This window comes from Salmo trutta, chromosome 10 (genome assembly GCF_901001165.1).
Source record: "Salmo trutta chromosome 10, fSalTru1.1, whole genome shotgun sequence".
In the NCBI taxonomy this organism is placed as follows: Eukaryota; Metazoa; Chordata; class Actinopteri; order Salmoniformes; family Salmonidae; genus Salmo; species Salmo trutta.
The window spans coordinates 34077728-34098627 of NC_042966.1; the positions used below are offsets into that span (position 1 = coordinate 34077728).

General features: G+C 39.9%; 1 protein-coding gene across 6 annotated transcripts in view; it reads right to left on the bottom strand.

Annotated features, from left to right (window-relative positions):
• Positions 1 to 20900, bottom strand: part of mlip (muscular LMNA-interacting protein) — a 48865-nt gene that overhangs the window by 21650 nt on the left and 6315 nt on the right. For 2 of the 6 annotated variants that reach the window (XM_029765371.1, XM_029765375.1), the window contains exons 2-11: positions 12394 to 12522; positions 9476 to 9613; positions 6606 to 8711; positions 6108 to 6179; positions 4971 to 5051; positions 4496 to 4579; positions 4344 to 4403; positions 2691 to 2735; positions 1419 to 1472; positions 1131 to 1259 (exon numbers count right to left, since the gene is read on the bottom strand). In XM_029765371.1, the coding sequence (XP_029621231.1) occupies positions 1131 to 1259; positions 1419 to 1472; positions 2691 to 2735; positions 4344 to 4403; positions 4496 to 4579; positions 4971 to 5051; positions 6108 to 6179; positions 6606 to 8711; positions 9476 to 9613; positions 12394 to 12522 (2898 nt within the window). Of the gene's footprint in view, positions 1 to 754; positions 857 to 1130; positions 1260 to 1418; positions 1473 to 2690; positions 2736 to 4343; positions 4404 to 4495; positions 4580 to 4970; positions 5052 to 6107; positions 6180 to 6605; positions 8712 to 9475; positions 9614 to 12393; positions 12523 to 12767; positions 12876 to 20900 lie in introns of those variants that run through there. The other 4 variants (XM_029765374.1, XM_029765373.1, XM_029765376.1 and 1 more) reach the window with 4 other exon arrangements.

Consider the following 20900-nt stretch of genomic DNA (forward strand, 5'->3'; position numbering starts at 1 on the left):
CTAAAATTGTCTTGAATGATCGCTCCCATCTTTCACAAAATCAGGTTTTAGAGCAAAGGAGAAATCATTTCAGGTCAACAAGGTCAAGATTGAAGCGACTGCAGTGCCTTTCAGTCATGGCAAATGTAGCCAATCTACCTTCATGTTCTTGGAAAACTGCCAGACCAAAATCTACAAACTATGTTTTTACAAAACATCTCAAAACCTAATGAATATAATTAAAGTGCTCTTGAATTTAACTAATCCTAGTTCCATTTGACTAAACAGCAAATACAATAACCTCTGCATCTTTGTTCTTGCCACGGTGCTAGCTCTCTCGATTCAACAAAACAACTCATTACCAAGCCCTTGATTGGAGTCAGATGTGTTGGAGCTCCTAATAAAGCACAGTAGTGCTGCTGTATGACCAATTATTACTATTATTGTTACAAATTATTGCTATTGTTTTTGTCTTTGTTTTTCTCAATGTTTGTTTTTATTTGTCTATTTAGAATTTTTGTTCTATGATGTCTTGGTATGATGCCTTGGTGGGGAGGGAGGGAGAGACGGGGTGGGTGGGAGGGAGGGAGAGACGGGGTGGGTGGGAGGGAGGGAGGGACGGAGTGGGTGGGAGGGAGGGAGGGAGGGACGGAGTGGGTGGGTGGGTGGGAGGGAGGGACGGAGTGGGTGAGTGGGTGGGAGGGAGGGACGGACGGAGTGGGTGGGAGGGAGGGAGGGACGGAGTGGGTGAGTGGGTGGGAGGGAGGGACGGAGTGGGTGGGAGGGAGGGAGGGACGGAAGGGGTGGGGTGGGTGGGGTTTTAAAGCACTGGGTGTGTTGGTACAGTTTCAATGTCTCTGTTCCCATGTCTGAAAATCTACAAATAAAAAAAAAAGAAGAAAAAAAGGAAAGCCTCTAAAGTAACCTTTACAAGTAAACAAAGACTTAATAAGCAGAAGTTCTACACTAAACCCACTTTCCCATTTTTATATGTCAAGTATGCTATTTGGAAACAGTGATGTCTAAGTGCTGGTTAATATGCACACTCTAAATGAATCAGGCAATCCCATAAGATAAACTTAGTTGTTTTCAACACATACGTGTTCTGAGGTAACCTAATACCAAGGTATTGTGGGTTAAACTATACCTACCTTGTTCTGGTCATTGACAGTCAACTCGTCCAGATATTTCTTGAAGGGGTTTGGATGAAACGCTTCATCATAATTTTCCTCTGGTAATTTTGGGATAATATTGGCAGGTCGAATTACGCCAGGCTTAGTCTGTAATGTTTGAAAATATGTCTTGATTAATTTGCTTTTGTAGATAACGAAAACATAAGATCATGGAAAATATACACTTAATAAAGAAATAGCAAAGCATATGGGATGGCCATTCATTAGCATAACATAGTTTAAACAGATTTGCAATAGAATAAATACCTTATAGGTGTCTGCCAGATTTCTCTCAACAGACGGTTGTAGGTTGAAGGTTGCCTGTAAAAAATAAAATATCAGCACATACTGTATATAAAGTTGATGTATTTTGGATTTTTACTACAAACGTAGGATCTTAATTTGACCCAGTTTGCTACAGCAGAAAAATGATCCTGTAAGAACAGGTGAATTATCATTTTGATTATAATTAAATGGACATTTTAGTATGGGTTAATACATTTTTTGTAAAGGGAAAATCAAATCTACAATTTCAAAGTGGAAATAAACTTCAGAAGCCTTTTTAAACCTTAAATACACTACAAGCTTTACGTTTCCTGTTATCCTGCAACAGGATGATCAAATTAAGATCCCACATGCAGTATATAATCATCCAAGTGTCAACTTGCTGCACAAAGAACTAGTCTTCCTTTGATTAGAAAGAGTCTTTCTTTGGCGTCGATGACAATGGACTCTCAGACTTCTGTAAACTACTGAAGTCAAAATCTTGAAAAGAATGATGTGTCTCTTGATGAAAGATTCGTAAAGTTCAGTGAATATAAATGCAACTTAATGAAACATTCATGACTGGTTTTGTTTTGAATCCTATCTTATCATGCAGTCTCGTTCCCTAGACAAAGCTGTCATGTTGTTTGCATGCTGAGATACTTCAGTAAGTTGTTGTATTAATCTAAATATTTCCAGATATAGTCTATTAACTATAACGGATTACATTTCCAGCTTGAGATCTGAAGAGCCATTGAGACTTAGAGGGGTAGAACATCCCCACCGTAATGATATTATGAAAGCCAAAGTCCACCACAAGTTTTCACTCAGAAAATCCCCTTCTCAAACATACCCACTTCTCTAAGCAACAAAATGTTGATGTTCCCTATGCAATGTATGTAACCTGCTTTCATACACAGAGTATCTCTAAATCTCATGAGGACAATCTTTTTCAGGATATTCTATTCATTTATTTTCTTACAAACACATATGAGAAATGAAAACAACACAACAAAGAACACCTCATGGATTGATCAAATAGCACATTGTGTAGTCATTTAATTACAGACACAGTAATTAGTCATCAAAGTTATTGTGCTTTCCAATGTAGACATCAGATTCATCTTTTTGAAGAGCCTGAAAATGTTTGTTTTTTTCCTTTAGTGAGCAAGTTTGCATTTCCAGATGCACAATAATAAGCATTCTCAGTTATTTTGGAATGTATAGTGGATCTTGCTTAGGGGACAAAACAAACATACATATGTATATACTCACATATTTCGTTTCACGTCCCAATGACCTTGGCAATGAGGTGTACCTCTACATGTGGGAGAAAGCAAACAGAGAAACACAAATAATGAGAACTTCATGAGAAGACTATTCCTGGTAAAGGCAGTTTATCTACTTCCTGGGCTGTTTGTGGTGGTGATTGTATAAGTAGACTGTTATGACCCTGAATGTCACCTTTATATATCTGGACTGTCTTTTCAATCCACTTTGTGTAACACATTGTGTAGCCCTATGGAAGGGGATATTACCAGCATAATTATCAGCCAGTTAGAGGATCATCTAATTTCACATGATCAGTATCTGACCACACGCACACACACGAACACACACACACACACACACACACACACACACACACACACACACACACACACACACACACACACACACACACACACACACACACACACACACACACACACACACACACACACACACACACACACACACACACGAACACACACGAACACACACACACACTCCAACATACAAAGACAGTTGGAATAATGGATGTAGAAAGGGATGTTATGCTACTGTACCTGTATGCAATGTAATGAGATTACTGTACCTGTATGCAATGTAATGAGATTACTGTACCTGTATGCATTGTAATGAGATTACTGTACCTGTATGCAATGTAATGAGATTACTGTACCTGTATGCAATGTAATGAGATTACTATACCTGTATGCATTGTAATGAGATTACTGTACCTGTATGCAATGTAATGAGATTACTGTACCTGTATGCATTGTAATGAGATTACTGTACCTGTATGCATTGTAATGAGATTACTGTACCTGTATGCATTGTAATGAGATTACTGTACCTGTATGCATTGTAATGAGATTACTGTACCTGTATGCAATGTAATGACATTACTGTACCTGTATGCAATGTAATGACATTACTGTAACTGTATGCAATGTAATGACATTACTGTAACTGTATGCAATGTAATGAGATTACTGTACCTGTATGCAATGTAATGACATTACTGTAACTGTATGCAATGTAATGACATTACTGTAACTGTATGCAATGTAATGAGATTACTGCACCTGTATGAAATGTGGATATGAATGGATCACATTATTGCTTTCTAATAAGTTATGAGAAACTGAACAAAGTCTGACATAAGAGACGAGCCACCTACGAGACATTTAAACAGACCGCTCACGTAAGAGGGGTAAAGAAATCATTTTGGATAACACATCCACTGAACAGTAAATATGCAATAACGCAATCAGGGCGTATACACTCTTAAAACCAAGAGAACCACACACAGTTTTTTCCCAGCGTCAGTATGGCGTTTAAATGGAAATGTATTTGTGTGGAGTATGTTTATCTTGTATACATTATACCTTGTAAGCATTTGTATCTGTCATGTGTGAATGTTGTTGTTTGTATGTTTACTATATATATATATATCTTTATCTTATCCAACTTGCCACATCTGAAGTTCCTTCTCGGAAAAAAAGGTTTCCTATTCTATTCTACATATTGCTGTGAGTGCTTCTTACATTGGGAGTTTTTCTTGGTAAGCCCTTCTCATGATTTTTGACAATGCTATTGAGCTGCCCTCCTTTCATTTGTTTGCTGAAGCACGAAGGCCCACCTGAACAGCTTCTTACATACCTTTGGTGCACATTTGTCCATTGATTCCCTGGAGTATGCGAAGGCAGGTGATGCTTGGCGCTGAAAGATGCCAAAAGTAATCATAAAGGAGAACACTTCATTTGATCTCTTCCACTTTGGCTCAAGTGAGTGCAGGTCAATACAAAACTCACCATTGGAATGGGGTCCTCTAACACTTCGTCTATGACAGCGTACAGATCTTCTGACTGCTTTCGCAACTGTGCAGGGGAACACATCTGTAGAGAGAATCAGCAGTTAAATAGACATTCTTGCAGCATATAGGCAAGGCTACAGTAACGTTAATATTCTTAACAAGACCTTTATCATCAAGCTAACAGTCCTGCAATATATGGTTTTAAAATAGAAATTTGCACTTTACTTTTGAACTGACTAAATTGGTTTCCAAACACTTCAGAGAAAGTATTGGACTTTTTTACAGTACAGATGCTCAGCTGCCTCAAAGTCAAGTACATCTACATGGAGATGTGTAAAGAAACGTTCTGGCAAACAAGCATCTACATTTCAAGGTTCATAGAATATATTTACAAAATAATTGATGCTACAAGTACACAGTGTTTTAGGAATCAGAGGCCACACTGTTCTGCACTGTACTCCACTGTACTGTACCTCTGCATGTGTGTCCTCTTTCTTACGTCTGTCCACTGGGCCCTGTGAATCTCCTTCTTTGTCCACTTGATCATCAATTGCCTGTGAAAGCAATATAAATTGAGATGGAAACATCAATGGACAGAACGTACAGTACAGTACGTACAGTTGTAGGATCTTAATTTGATCACCCTTTTGTGTGAGAATTTTCCTGATCCGCACATACTGTATGAAATTCTTTCTTTGTAGTATATGTTCTCTTCCTTTGTCATGTGTCATGTGTAGAACAAGGAGGACAACTTTTTTTATATATATATTCAATGGAGCATGTTTTAATGTATTTTCTATTGAGTCAACATTGGTAAAGCGATTAAGGCTGTCAGGCATTTTGTAAATGTTCCTGTCTTCCACTTCTATCCTCAGTCTGAAGCATGTCAACCCTGTCACAGGCACAATCAAAGGTAATTCATTTTCTGTATTAACAAAATAAACTCATTCCAATTCAGTTGACTAAATGAGAACTGTAGTGACTCATTCCAATAAGCATTTTATTATTATAGCATGTTATCCCTCCATTTGACTGAATAAACCACCTCATTTCAGTCACTAAAAATACATACGTTTTTCATTCCTCAACTCGTTGCCCCAAAGTCGGACTGCACTGTTGAACTTAAAGGGACAGTTACTACATGCATATTTGGACTTATAAATGTATGATGTGTACCCATTGATTCTTCAAGAATATAACTTAGAAATGCCTCATGAGCTTAGTTCAACTGTCTACCCCATCAGAACCCAAAATATCAGCTTGTTTTACTCCATTGTTTGTAAACAAAGTAAATGTAAACAAACGCTATATAGCCTCAAAACATGATTGAAACTGTTATTGTTATATCATGGATGGTCAGTCCTTGCATCTCTAACTCTGTCTATAATTTTGAATGGTTACATTTCTCCAGCGCTATCTGTCAGCTTTTTAACAAAACCGGGGCGGGAAAAATAGTTTATTGTTTCTACTGCCGATTGATCCAGGTCAGGTGTGTCTGTAGCAACCATCATTTGGCAGCTGTTTAACTGTAATGTTTCTGGCTGATTGTCAATTAGCAATGAGATAGAGATATTGGGATTTCAACAGAAACGTCAGCAGACTGTGCTTACCTGCTGGTCCAACAGAACGGTGTTTGTGGGAATTGCAGCGAGGGCTTTATAGCTTAACTTGATCTTGTGTGGCTAGAGTTGAGAGGGATGGGTGGAGGGATATGAAAAATACAAAACAAATCTCATTTATAGTGCTATTCCCAGGATGGGCTTTGCTAGAAATGTTCAAAATGATTCCATTTCTCAATGTAACAACACAATTCTGTTTAGACATAATGCACGTGAACCCTACAACATTTTCATGAAAAAAACGTTTGACTAACTGTCTAACTCTGAAAAGCAAGTATGACAGTTGGGAACCAAGGACAATATAGTTGCTGTTAGAGGTTGTAAGTTAACAAGATAATTTTTAGCCGAGCGGCATCTTGCCAGATACTCAATCATCCTTACAGTACTCAATGTCAGTCACAGGACATTAATAGTTTCCTTTGTCCTTGTTTACTTGACTCATGCAGGTGGCGTGCGATTGGACTGCATGCCAGCATGCAGAGTAGCTACCTTTCTTTTTGTATCAAGGGAGTCTGACATCTCCCTCCATAGGCATGGAGAGGGCGTAGAGCGCAGGGAGAGAGAGGGAGACGGAGTAAGGTCACGGGTCGGGGGCACCGGAGAAGGGGAGAGGGTGAAGCGGTCGGGTGTTGAGGGCGGAGTGGGGGGCTTAGGTGATGGACATCCTGGGGGTGTGTAGAGGGTGGGAGTAAGGTGGAAAGCTCTGTGAGCTGGGGAGACACCGAGTTGCAGCATCGAGTGTGGAGGTGTTTTCAGGCCATTCTGTAATGGGGTTGGTGATATTGTATCTGTGTACCTCTGTGCAGAGGAAAGTGTGCCACTGGGTGAGTGGGATGAGGCAGAAAGATGGCCCTCTGGGACACAGCAGGAGAGAGAGTGAGGTTTAGGAGACCTGTAAAGACATGAGTTGGGCAGTGGACTCCAAACTTGGGGCCTTGCGGTCCCCCAGGTGTTAAGGGTCGCCATAGAAATCCCCCGATTGTTAGAGGTTCCCATGGAGGAAACTTCAGGTGTAGACGTATCGAGGGCCTTAAAGGTCTCCTGGTTATTAGCAGGTGCAGAAGACAGAAAGGTGAGCTTTGATCGTAGGTGAGAATTCAGAGCTTGGACAAAGTTCTTGCTAACTGGTTTAGGTTCAGCAGACAGTGAGTCCAGTGTTGAGTTTGATGAGGTGTTTACTGGTCCGGCAGAAAGTGAGTCCAGTGTTGAGTTTGATGAGGTGTTTACTGGTCCGGCAGACAGTGAGTCCAGTGTTGAGTTTGATGAGGTGTTTACTAGTCCGGGAGACGGTGAGCTGATCTTTGAGAAGGATGAGTAAAGAGGTTGACATGCAGAGGTCCCCTGGTTGTGAGCTGGGTTAGGAGACAGACATTTAAGTCTTGAGTGTGACGAATACAGGGGTTGATTTGTATCGTGGGGCACAGAAGCCCCCTGGTTCTTAACTGGTTTTGGCTCAGGTGACAGTGAGTTAAGTCTTGAGTTAACTGAGTTGTTGAGTGGCTCAGGAAACAGACGTCTGAATCTTGAGTGTGATGAGTACAGAGGTGGACTTGGAACTTTGGTGTGGTCTACTGGTTTGGGGAGGTTCTGAGGGAACGGTTGAGACAACGGTGGGACTGGTGACGCCACAAGGCTTCGATAAGAGGGGGAGGTGACCCTCTCAGAGATAATTCCATTGTTTGATTTCAGTTCATCTGAGTGTCTTAATGGTGGGCTGTGAGGGCCAACCATTCTCCATGAGGTGGAAAGCTCCTTAGACTCTATGGACAGGGGTGCATTGACAGATCTAAGGGACTCTAACACACATCCATCCCTGTGATGGTAACTCTGAGCTGGGCTGTGTATGGAGGCTGAGGACTGGGCCCTGGATGAGGACACCTCCAGGGGAATAGAGGCCACACTGGAAGCTGCAGAGCAGGCATTACAGGAAGTCCCATGGTGAATGGGCCAGCAGGGGGAGTAGGGTCTCTGTAGAGTCAGAGTAGGGGACAGGACTGGCAGGCGGCCCTTTCGGAGGATAGCTGTTAGCAGGGAGAGCCGTGTGGGAGGGGGCCTGTGGCGGGAGCGGAGGCGGGGGGACAGGGGACAGGGGGGCGAGGAGGGACTTGCACAACAAGTTGGTGAGAGGCAGGTTGGCGGCATGTGGACTAAACTGGAGCCAGGTTCTAGGGAGTGCCTCTTGACTCGCACAACAGAGGGGGTGAACATGCCTGATCTCACTGAGGAGCACGGGGACACCGCGCGAGACGTCTCGGGGGACATTTGCAGTGCAGACCAGCTCCTGTCTTTGTCCCAACTCTCAGAGAGGATGGACTCCTGACTCTGACTCTTTGAAGAAGCAGGAAACAGGTCTGTGGAGTTAGCGGGGCTTAGTCTCTCGTCTGAGTCAGACTCCCTATTTAAAAAGAGATCCAAGCTGGCCTCAGCACCCACAGGGGTGTTGTGCCACTGCTGCTGAGAAATGCCCTGGTGTTTGTTAACAGCTGTTTCCATAGTAGCGGGCCTGGATACAAAATGGTGGACTCTATATTCTGGCTGGGTATTTATAGGGGGAGGGGTCTGGGGTGGGGTTGGGTGATCAGGAGGAGATATCAACTGAGAAGAAAAGAAACATGAGATAAGGGTGAAAAGGTTCTATGAATATTAATTAACACATTGTTGACTAATGATAACTGAAGATGACTGTCAATGAGGTAGATTTTTTTTATTTGATTTTATTTCAAATTCAGAATTATTGAACCATGATAGATAAACATTTTGCCATTCATTTGCAAAGTAATTAAAGCAGTCTCAGGCAAATATAATTTAGAAAAGGGTAAACAAAACTGGATTTTTACATAATAACTAATACATTGCATATCTGAGACCCAACTTCAAATCAGGATTGTAACCAAAGCTTCATGTATCCAATTTATTTGTCTTTTGCTATACTATTTAAAAATGGAATCTCAGAAGGCATGTTCTCTCATTTAAAAGGTACAAGCAAAGGTCACAACAATTGGAACAGTATAGATTATGTCAAGTAGGGTTGGAACCAAAAATTCCGATCTGCCATTTGTGTGTCATTTTTATTACTATGTATAGATTTAATCTCAGAAGCTATAGTATGTCATTAAAATGGTCACATATGGAAGGGAGTCAAGCTGTAAGCCTTGACAAAACATTGTTATTATAAAATATTTTTGCCCAACTTCTATTAAAGTTACTATGTCTAGGCCTCAAGCAGAGAAGGTGCAACATATAGAAAATGAATACAAAGCTTTAAGATTCACTTTGTGATCAATGTTGTTGTTGGTTCTGCTGTAAATGTGAGTATCACATTGAGGTAGTAAGAGTAGAACATAAGCCCATGCACTTACCCGAGTATATGTCTCCTGTTGGACCATGTCCCCTGCTTCACGTTTTTCACAGTCCCTGATATAGATCACCTCCGCCTTGAAAAGCCCTCCGTCTGACATGGTGTCTTCAGTCGCCTTCTGCTTGGGAACTCCTAAATTCTGACAGAGGATCAGGAAACGTTGATGAGCCACTTAGATGAGTTACTGTAACCTGAGCAATCCTGAAGTGAACTTCGGCAAGTCCCTGTGTATAACTTCCAGCTCCTAAGCGAGAGCGGGACGTGTAATTATGTCTCTCTCCTGGGTTTCCTTTTACCAGAACACATGTCCCACATGAACTGTACACATGCACTACCACATGCCCCACTGGTTGAGTAAGAGCTTAACTGATACTATTTGTTGTTCATAATTATAGTAAGTCATTTCTCTAGGGGAGAAGGGACACCCGTCCTGGATGACTGACTACAGAATTACACAGAATGTTCTCCATACGGTCACAATTCATTTAGAAATCTTTCTTCACTGTCTAAATAAAATGAGACGAAACATTCATAAATGTTAGTGTGTTTTCTTTCAGAGATTCACTAGATTCACTAGATGTTAACTAGATGTGTGATACACTGCATTTAAAATGTAATTATTATGCGGAGAAAACATGATGTATTCTGTCTTTCTTTCAATTGTACTCAAAATGGATGTTCAAAAAGGTAAAGCTGGACTTCTACAGTAAGAGAAGCTCTTTTAACAAGTTGTTGCATAATCCAAACCATTTGGCATACAGTGTGATAGACTAGATTGAGACTAATCCATGATAATAAGAACCTTTCATCCACAATGCCAGTTCATTCTATAAGGCATAGAAGCTTCGATAATTCAAGTTGAATTGATGAAATACGGTGTAAGACCACTCTAATGACATTTGGAATGTCTGTATGGGTTTGACTTTTTCATACATTTGCTACAATAGCTCTTTCAAGAATGTACTCTCATCTCCCCTTTAGTTTCAGTCTGCTTATCCTGATTATTCTTTGTAGCATTCATACGTCTTGGCTGAATTGAACATTGTGTATGTGAAAATGGCTTGTATAATATATCTCATTCATTCCATGCTAGCATATAACCTATACCAATGTCAGTTCAAAATTGAACATCTGAATGGGAAATGAGGGAACATGAGTAATACTGTCAAATTAATATATAATATCTCTAAAATCATATATATTTTAAAATCAGTTGTCTATAAAGGTACTACAGTTATCAAAACTACAGGATATTGCTTAGAAAAGCTGCATTTGAATAGAACAATGTCACAGCAGTTTTCAATGGAAAATTTAATTCTGAACAGCATTAAGTACCAAACAATATTAAGTACTGGAAATGGTTATTGCTAGTAAGCAGTATACATGTTATTATTGGTCCTAATCATGCTAGGTATGGAGAGAATATTAAGGCGAACATAGCAAAGAACATTGAGATAAGTATCAACTCACCTTTACGTCTCAGCTTTATATCAAATTGAATTGAATTTGTCACATGCGATGAATACAACAGGTGTTGACCTTACCGTGAAATGCTTACTTACAAGCCTTTAACCAACAATGCAGTTCAAGAAATAGTTACGAAAATATTTACTAAATAAACTAAAGTAAAAAATAAAAAGTAACACAATAAAATAATAATAACGAGGCTATATACAGGGGGTACCGGTACCAAGTCAATGTGCGGGGCTACAGGTTAGTCGAGGTAATTTGTAAATGTAGGTAGGTGTGAAGTAACTATGCATAGATAATAAACAGCCAAGTAGCAGCAGCGTAAAAATAAAAAGGGGGGGGGTGTAAATGTAAATAGTCTGGGTGTCCATTTCATTAATTGTTCAGCAGTCATATGGCTTGGGGGTAGAAGCTGTTAAGGAGCCTTTTGGACCTAGACTTGTATCCTGATCTATCCTGATTTATAGTATATACTGTATACTACTTAATGTTTGCTCACAGAGTGCACCTGCAGTTTATATTCACCTATGAAATAACCTCCTTGTGACATCTGCTGGTTTTCTGAACAACAGACTCGTAGAGATCCATGTGCATAACTCAGACCTTCATATTCATCATGAAAGGCAACCTAAGATTGACTTTAAATAAATAACTTGCAGATTTGGTTTCTCCTGTGTTCTGTATGGTAAAGAAAAAAGTCCTGGAGTGTTTGAACTCTTCACATTTGTATCTATGGTAACCTATTGAGCCAGTCCCTCTGGATATTACTCACAACCACACCTCATGTACTACAAGCCTGATGCAATTCTGTCCATGTGAAAACGCAGTATTATTCTACACTACAGAGCCAACAGACTTGCTTCATGGTTGCCTTAACTAAATGGATTTGCTAACTGAGTGCTTGAATTGAAGCGCATTGAAAATCCCATGGGCGTTGTGTGAAAGATTCGCTCAATGAAAAACTGATTCCCATATCAACAGTGACTATTTGACAACTAATGTTATATAAACATTATCATTTCCTAATCATGTGCATTGAAAACCAACAAAAGCTAGAGTCAAAGTTTGAGACTGTGGAAATGGATGCAAACATGGATTGGTCAAACATATTTTCTTTCTTTCTCATCTGATGAGCGTATGACATTTGAAATAGCTGTATCAATGAAGAGACATCATCTCATCTTGTTCAGTTGGTGCATTATTAATAATGTTTTGACAGGAATATTATCAGACTTTTTTTTTTAAATGCATGTATTCATGCATACACTGTAAAAAATACAATAAAAAATATGTTTATTCAACATACAATTGTAATGCAACCAGTTGAAAATGCACAATCCTGATGCAGCTGGTTCCCTTACAATTTTATGTTGAATCAACATATTTTTCTTTTACAGTGTAAGAATTGAGACCACACAAAAGTGTCTGATTGAAGTTGGTGCCAAGTACCTTATTTGGTTTGCCTGTGAGTAGTCCTGTTTTCGCAGCCTCTGTGAGCGTGATTTTAATTGGCAATGTCTTTAGCACCGGCACAAATGTATAAAAAAGAAGCTTGGATGACACTTCTTCTTCTGAGACCTGTAAATCAGGAAGGAACAAGTTGTTTGATGGTTACACATGTTATTATCATCTTATGTCCGTGATCTTCACATGAAAAAACTATTCAAATCACGTGATCTGAGTTTGTAATGAAACTACATTGTTGAAGCACTGTCGCACGCTAGTGATACACATCTTGTGAATATTTCTAGCTATAAAGTATGTATTTCTACCATTTAAAAGGATGTTGCAAGTTTGTAAAGAATCCCTGAGATGTGGTTTACCTTCTGCTTGCTTTAGTTATTCTGGTCAGAGTTGCATGAAATAAACCCAAAGCTGCTCAAGAGAATAATGCAGTGTTTTTCCAAATTCGTTTTGGGATGTAGTACTCAAAATGGAATGTGTCAGAACAGAAGCTCAATTCAGACTACATGAATATGTACACGTAGGAGGGAGAAATGAGTCCGGCCCTGTTCACATTTTAAGAGCTCACAGTTAATGATTGTTGGCTGACTGAGCAAGAGACAAAGAATATAGGCAGACAAGTGCATTTTTCCCCTCCTCCATTTGGAAAGAAAACATGTTTTGTACTATCAATATTATCTAACTACTTGAAATAAATTAATATACATTCTGTATATACTACTGAAATAAATGAATATACATTCTGTGGGTCTCCCTATTAATATTTCAATGAATCTGTTAACTTACACCTTAATTCTACAAAGGTTTACACAATGATGAGGAAGTATGTGACAGGTTAGCATTTTTCATCATTAATCTTGTTTCATGAATTTTTACAATAATAGCCAATTTTGACTTTTCAGCTGGCCCATCTAATGGAAATCGCCCAGTTCTGCCTCACCAACCTGCTCGTATATGTAGACTACAGTATTTATTACAACTCAACCAAGACTATGAGTGTTCAATATTGAAGCGTCGTGCTTGTATTGGATCATACTTTGTACATAGGATTTAAAAGTCCTGAGGAAATGAACATAAAGTAAACGTTTAGAATCCCTTACTACCAGTTTAGAGAGATGGATCATGCAGGTAAAAATAAATGGCACTGCAATCAACGGTCGTTTCTTTAGCTAGCACAGTGATGCCATGCCACTAACTTGCTTATTGGGAGTGTCATAATGTTGGTTAAACCAGAACTAAAGGTTTACGTAATTGAGCAGCTGCTTGATTAAGTTCTGGGTCCATACGTATTAAGAGAAGAGATGAAGAGATGCTAGAACAAGGAGCGGAACCGGAATGAGTTGCGGACGAATTTCCCCTCCCCTTCTGAAATTCGAAATATGTTAACCTCTCTTGGGTAGGGGGCAGTATTTTCACATCCGGATAAAAAACTTACCCGATTTAATCTGGTTATTACTACTGCCCAGAAACTAGAATATGCATATAATTGTTTGATTTGGATAGAAAACACCCTAAAGTTTCTAAAACTGTTTGAATGGTGTCTGTGAGTATAACAGAACTCATATGGCAGGCAAAAACCTGAGAAGATTCTGTACAGGATGTGCCCTCTCTGACCATTTCTTGGCCTTCTACACTCTCTTTATTGAAAACAAAGGATTTCTGCTGTAACGTGACACTTTGTAATGTTCCCATAGGCTCTCAGAAGGCGCCAGAACGTTGAATGATGACTTTGCAGCCCATGGCTGAAAAACAGTAGCGCATTTGGATAGTGGTCAATCTGAGAACAATGAGACGGGGGCGTGCATGCACGTGAAGAGTCCATTTTAGATTTTGAGTCTGAACGAAAACAGGGTTTCCCGGTCGGAATATTATCGCTTTTTTTACGAGAAAAATCGCATAAAAATTGATTTTAAACAGCGTTTGACATGCTTCGAAGTACGGTAATGGAATATTTAGAATTTTTTTGTCACGATACGCGTCCGCGCGTCACCCTTCGGATAGTGTCTTGAACGCAAGAACAAAACAGAGGATATTTGAACATAATTATGGATTCTTTTGAACCAAAACAACATTTGTGGATGAAGTAGAAGTCCTGGGAGTGCATTCTGACGAAGAACAGCAAAGGTAATCCAATTTTTCTTATAGTAAATCTGAGTTTGGTGAGTGCCAAACTTGGTGGGTGTCAAAATAGCTAGCCCGTGATGGCGAGCTATCTACTCAGAATATTGCAAAATGTGCTTTTGCCGAAAAGCTATTTTAAAATCGGACACCGCGATTGAATAAAGGAGTTCTGTATCTATAATTCTTAAAATAATTGTTATGTTTTTTGTGAACGTTTATCGTGAGTAATTTAGTAAATTCACCGGAAGTTTGCGGTGGGTATGCTAGTTCTGAACGTCACATGCTAATGTAAAAAGCTGGTTTTTGATATAAATATGAACTTGATTGAACAAAACATGCATGTATTGTATAACATAATGTCCTAGGAGTGTCATCTGATGAAGATCATCAAAGGTTAGTGCTGCATTTAGCTGTGGTTTTGGTTTTTGTGACATTATATGCTAGCTTGAAAAATGGGTGTCTGATTATTTCTGGCTGGGCACTCTGCTGACATAATCTAATGTTTTGCTTTCGTTGTAAAGCCTTTTTGAAATCGGACAGTGTGGTTAGATTAACGAGAGTCTTGTCTTTAAAATGGTGTAAAATAGTCATATGTTTGAGAAATTGAAGTAATAGCATTTCTAAGGTATTTGAATATCGCGCCACGGGATTCCACTGGCTGTTGAGTAGGTGGGACGATTTCGTCCCACATACCCTAGAGAGGTTTTAACACCTGCGAAACCGTGATTTGTCCAAATAACGAAAAACCCAAACACAGTGACGAAAAACGCAAACACGGGAACAACTGCTGCTCGTTGGCCCATGCGTCCCATTCCTTCCCGACATATTCTACTGTACCAGTTATGTTTAGGTAGATCTGTCCACCAGAGATTAGGAGTGACATATAGTGACACTTAAAGGGAAATGTCAACATTTTTCTACTTCATATTCAAAATCTCCAGCACAACACCCAACATCAACATATGTGAAAATGGCGCGTTTCTGTTTTGTAGTAAAAAGATAAATGTTTCAAATGACATCATCGGTGTGCATCATGTGATTTAAACCAATTCTGAGTAGGCATTGCCTACTAATTGGTTGATGAAACACTTATCTTCTATCTTTTTTACTACAAAACATAGAAACACGCAATTTGCAATGTTGAAGTTTGAGTGGTGCTGGAGATGATGAATATGAAATTGAAAAAGGGTTAAATGTCCCTTTAATTGCAGCCTGGTTGCAATTAGCAATTTTTCAGAATCGACACAACTTTGTATTTTTCTATGCTACATATAAGTGCTGACAAAATACGTTTTTGCAAACTTGCAGTTAACTGCATGAGATATGTCTTTGGGATCACTGGAGTGTTCTCTTGTTGAGCCAACAGCTGAACTGACAGTCAGTAAATGTAGGCAGGCAGTAAATGTAGGCAGGCAGCTCAGGTTTTGTCCTCGATTTAATGTCGCTAGACAGAAATAGCCTTGTTTATTTCATGCTCTCGTATCTTTTCCATTGCGAAGTGACGCTGGGTTTATCATGAGACCAGAGCTAACTTGAGAGAAAAGACTTCAACAAAGATTGTCATTAGTTACCACAGCCACAAAGTCATAAACACATACAATTTCTGTACTAAAATGTGATTTTAACCTAACCATAACTGTAACCACACTGCTAACGTTATTCCTAACCCTAACATTAAATTAAGACCGAAAAGCACATTTTTTTGTCTTCATCCATTTTTACGATATTATAGCCAACATTTACTTTGTGGCTGTGGTAACTAGTGGAAACCCCACAAACACTGAACTTAAACTTCAGCTTGTTCCATTGTTTTCCCTTCTCTACTGCTCCAAGACATTGAAGTATGAGTGTTTAATTACAACAACAAAAGCGCAACTACTAAGGCTACAGGTATTAAATCAATGGTTGATAGTGGGTTTCCAGTTATTGCTTTCAGAATTGTGTTTGATTGGCACAGCAGCTATGAAAATCAAACATAGTTTGAAAAAGTGATACAGATATAAGATCTTAATTTGATCAACCTGTTGTAGAAGAACTTCCCTGAAATGCATGAAATTTAAAAATTGCAGTGTATATTAAGTATAAACTGAGGGATTTTGATGGGGATGTTTTTATTATGTCACTTGACGCATCTGAAGTTTCCACTTTAAAATTCTAGACTTGATTTTCCCTTACGAAAAGTGTATCAACCCCTACAAAGATATCCATTCATTATAATAATGAACATTTACTGCTGCTGCAGGACTATTGTCCTGCCTTAGCACACTGGCTCAAATGAAGATCCTACATCTGTAGTGCTTTCAGAATTGTGTTTGATTTTCATTATTATTATTATTATTTTGTATTTAACCTTTAACTAGGCAAGTCAGTTAATAACAAATTCTTATTTACAATGACGGCCTACCCCGGCCAAACCCGGACGACGCTGGGCCAATTGTGCACCACCCTATGGGACTCCCAATCACGTCCGGATGTGATACAGCCTGGATTCAAACCAGGGTCTGTAGTGACGCCTTTTGCACTGAGATGCAGTGCCTTAGACCGCTGCGCCACAGGGTAGCTAATTGGTACAGCAGCTGTGGAAATTAAACATGCTTTCTGAAAATACACTGCAAATGATTGAATACCAACCTCAGTTAATATCTTGGCAGAGGGCTAAACTGCTTGCCCATTCCCAAGCTTTCATATGTTCCACAATAAATACTCCCCAAAACAAAATGCCGTTATAAATCCATTTGAATGAGATTTACTCCGAAAAAATTAACAAGAGTGCTATCAGCAGCCTTTGAAATGTCCACTCTCACCAGCTGTCCTTATAAATAGTGGAAAACAGAGTAGGCTGACAGCAATTAGTGACACAATATGACTGACAGACCATAACTTTAATATTATGTTACATACAGTAAATGCTTCTAGGTCCTTTTAGATACGAATTTTGTTAATTACGCACAGCAAGACATTTTATACCCACATCAAAAGTGGATTACCCAGACACCATGAACAAAGAGATCATCCCAAAATACAAGAGTTGGAAAAATTGTATTCCTACCTTGAATAATTCATGCAATGTTATACCTGAGAAAAAGGAATCTGCTCCCTTGGAGATAAGAGGAGACACATTTTCACAGAAGTCGATTGGTATGAGAGACGGGTTGGTTGTCTCAAGGGTTGGTAGTCACAGTGCTAATTACTCCCAATCTAGAGGGTGCTGTCTAATAATTTGAAGATTAAAATGTGTGAATTCTTTGAAAGAAATCATCCACCTGGTCAATTCATGTCAGCATGTCAAAACATTGAGGTGAGGGGAATTTGTGTTGTTCATAGCTGGGGGGGGGGGGGGGTCTTGTTTGTTGTAAGACTGTTTGAGTGAATCACACGACAGCTCAGAATGCCCTTCCACTTCAAAAGGCACAAGAGGTACAGGATAAATCAGGGCACTGTAGCTGGGGTTCAATCAGTGTTGACCAGCCCAGTAATCACCCATTGCCGCCTTGCCCATGCCACTATCCTTTGTCTGATATTGCATCTGAAATGTCTGCAGAGTACAGGGTTTATAGATAGTTTAGACAATAATGATTAACATGTACTTTATAAATCATTAATTATCAACTATAACTGGTTCAAATTGAGTGTGAATGTTGTTTTTATGCTTGCCAAATAATGGATTTATACTATACAGTATAAGCCTGTACTGTATTTGACTATTGCTATTATTGATTATGGTACAGCAACATAAGGTTTGTAGCCATTGAGAGGTCACTGTATACAATACGACAATGCAAGTGGGCATTATTGCTCATTGAAAGTCATCTTAGCCATGGCCGCAGGAAGATGTTTTGGGGTGGGGGTGTTGTCTACGGGGGTGTTTTTCTCCCCCGCTCTGCAGTCAAGTATTTTTCTCCGCTCATACAGGAATAATAAAGGCCTAGTCCACTAATTTATTTGTATTAATTATTTGTTAATTGTCATTTATCAGGGGGTGCTGCAGCACCCTCAGTACCCCTACTTTCTGTGACTATGATCTTAGCTGTGAACAGGGTGTGAGGAGCATGTGGTAAATGTTGTCTGTTTTCTAAAGCAACATAAGTGGTCGCTTAGGGCCCCCGGTTGCTAGGGGGCCACTGACCCCCTCAAAAAACAGAGTTTTAGGAACTCAGTTGGGGTCTGAACTTACTGTTGAGAGTTAGAACAGTAGAATACACAAGGTGAAATTTCGATATTTGGTTGTGCATTAGTAGTCCCTGACAGTCACTCAATTAGCCCATGTCAGCTAAATATTTTTAGATTGATAAGTTAGTCCAGCCAGCTATCTAAACTTGTAGTAATCATGGTTGAATTATTGACCGAGCATGAAGGGCACGTGCCCAGTGGCCCTGACCTCCAGGGGACCCCCATTGATTTTGTTAGTCAATCTCACTCAGATATCATATTAACATGGCATACAGTATATCATGGTTAAATGTGTAGAATTGCAGGAAATTTGCTTTAAAACTACAAAGAAAATCTCTCCACCCTATGACAAAATGTGTGGAATAGCAGTAAAATTTGCTGTAAAACTGCTACTTTTTTTCTCCGCCACATGGCAAAATGTGTAGAATTGCAGGAAATTCATATTTTTCTTCTCTCTGCATCAAACAACATTTTGCTTAGGGTCCACCCCCCCAGAAAAAGTTCTCAGCATTGTGTTTACGTTTTGATGTACTATATCATACACTTATTGAACCTCACGCCTTTTTATATATTTTACCCCATTTTTCAATCTTGTCTCATCGCTGCAACTCCCCAATGTGCTCGGGAGGCGAAGGTTGAGTCATGCATCTTACAAAACATGACCCGCCAAACCACGCTTCTTAACACCTGCCCGCACCAATGTGTCCGAGGAAACACTGCTCAACTGATGACTGTGGCAGCCTGCAGGCGCCCGGCCCGCCACAAGGAGTCGCAAGAGCGCAATGAGCCAAGTAAAGCCCCCCTGCCAAACCCTCCCCTAGCCCGGATGACGCTGGGCCAATTGTGCGCTGCCCTATGGGACTCAGTTGTGATACAGCCCAGGATCAAACCCAGGTCTGTAGTGATGCCTCTAGTGCTGCGATGCAGTGCCTTAGACCGCTGCGCCACTTGGGAGGCCCAATCATTCCCCTTTTAAAAACAAAGATAAGTTGTTGTGATTGTGAAAAGAAGCCGTGGTCTTGATAGTAACGCTCATGATCATGGTTTTCTACCTCACTTTTATTACAGCAATCTAGATTCTAGAGGCCAGCTACTCCATCAAAAGCCTTAGCTCCACAAATGCACTTAAAACTGAGTGTGAGTGGCAAATACAGATGTCAAAAGACATGTTGCTATCATCTCTTAAATGGGGCCATTACTTGTAGCATTACTTGATGATTACACTTCAGTCACTGTCAGAAAGGGAGAGAAAATTAGGGGTTTAAAGCCACAATCAGCCATTTCAACCAGCCAGGTCACACAAGATCCAATGCAGTATTTAACGTTCATCCAGCTCCCCAGGACGTCGAGAGATGCCTTCAATACCTGCCACTAGGGGCAATGGTGAGCGCTGTCACCATTACGTAGGCTGCCATCAAGAAGGCTCTGCAGCCTCCGAGGATCGTGGGGTTAATCACCAGTACTAGGGACCATTTTAACCTTACCCTAAACCTTACCCTTTAACTTAACCAATCAGAATTTATGCCTAAATTTAACCGTTGAGTTGTTCCACAGGAGGTTGGCACCTTAATTGGGGAGAACGGGCTCATGGTAATGGTTGGAGGGGAATAAGTGGAATGGTATCAAATACATCAAACATATGGTTTCCATGTGTTTGTTGCCATTCCATTCACTCTGTCCAGCCATTATTATGAGCCGTCCTCCCTTCAGCAGCCTCCACTGATTTTAACCCTATCCCAAACCTTAAAGGAGCAATCAGCAGTAGAAACAATAACAAAGCTTCTCAGAACTCCTGCCACCTATCATTTCAGCCAAATGCCTGCAAGTCATACTAATGAAGAACTTTTATTGAAAAAAGACACGTTGAATGCTAACTTTAATTACACATTTGTATGGCTAGTAACTGCCCCAATCTAATATCTAGCCCCCTAATCTAATGTCTAGGCCCTTAATTTAATGTCTAGGCCCCTAATCTAATGTCTAGGCCCCTAATCTAATGTCTAGGCCCTTAATCTAATGTCTAGGCCCCTAATCTAATGTCTAGCCCCCTAATCTAATGTCTAGGCCCCTAATCTAATGTCTAGGCCCTTAATCTAATGTCTAGGCCCCTAATCTAATATCTAGCCCCCTAATCTAATGTCTAGGCCCTTAATCTAATGTCTAGGCCCCTAATCTAATGTCTAGCCCCCTAACCTAATGTC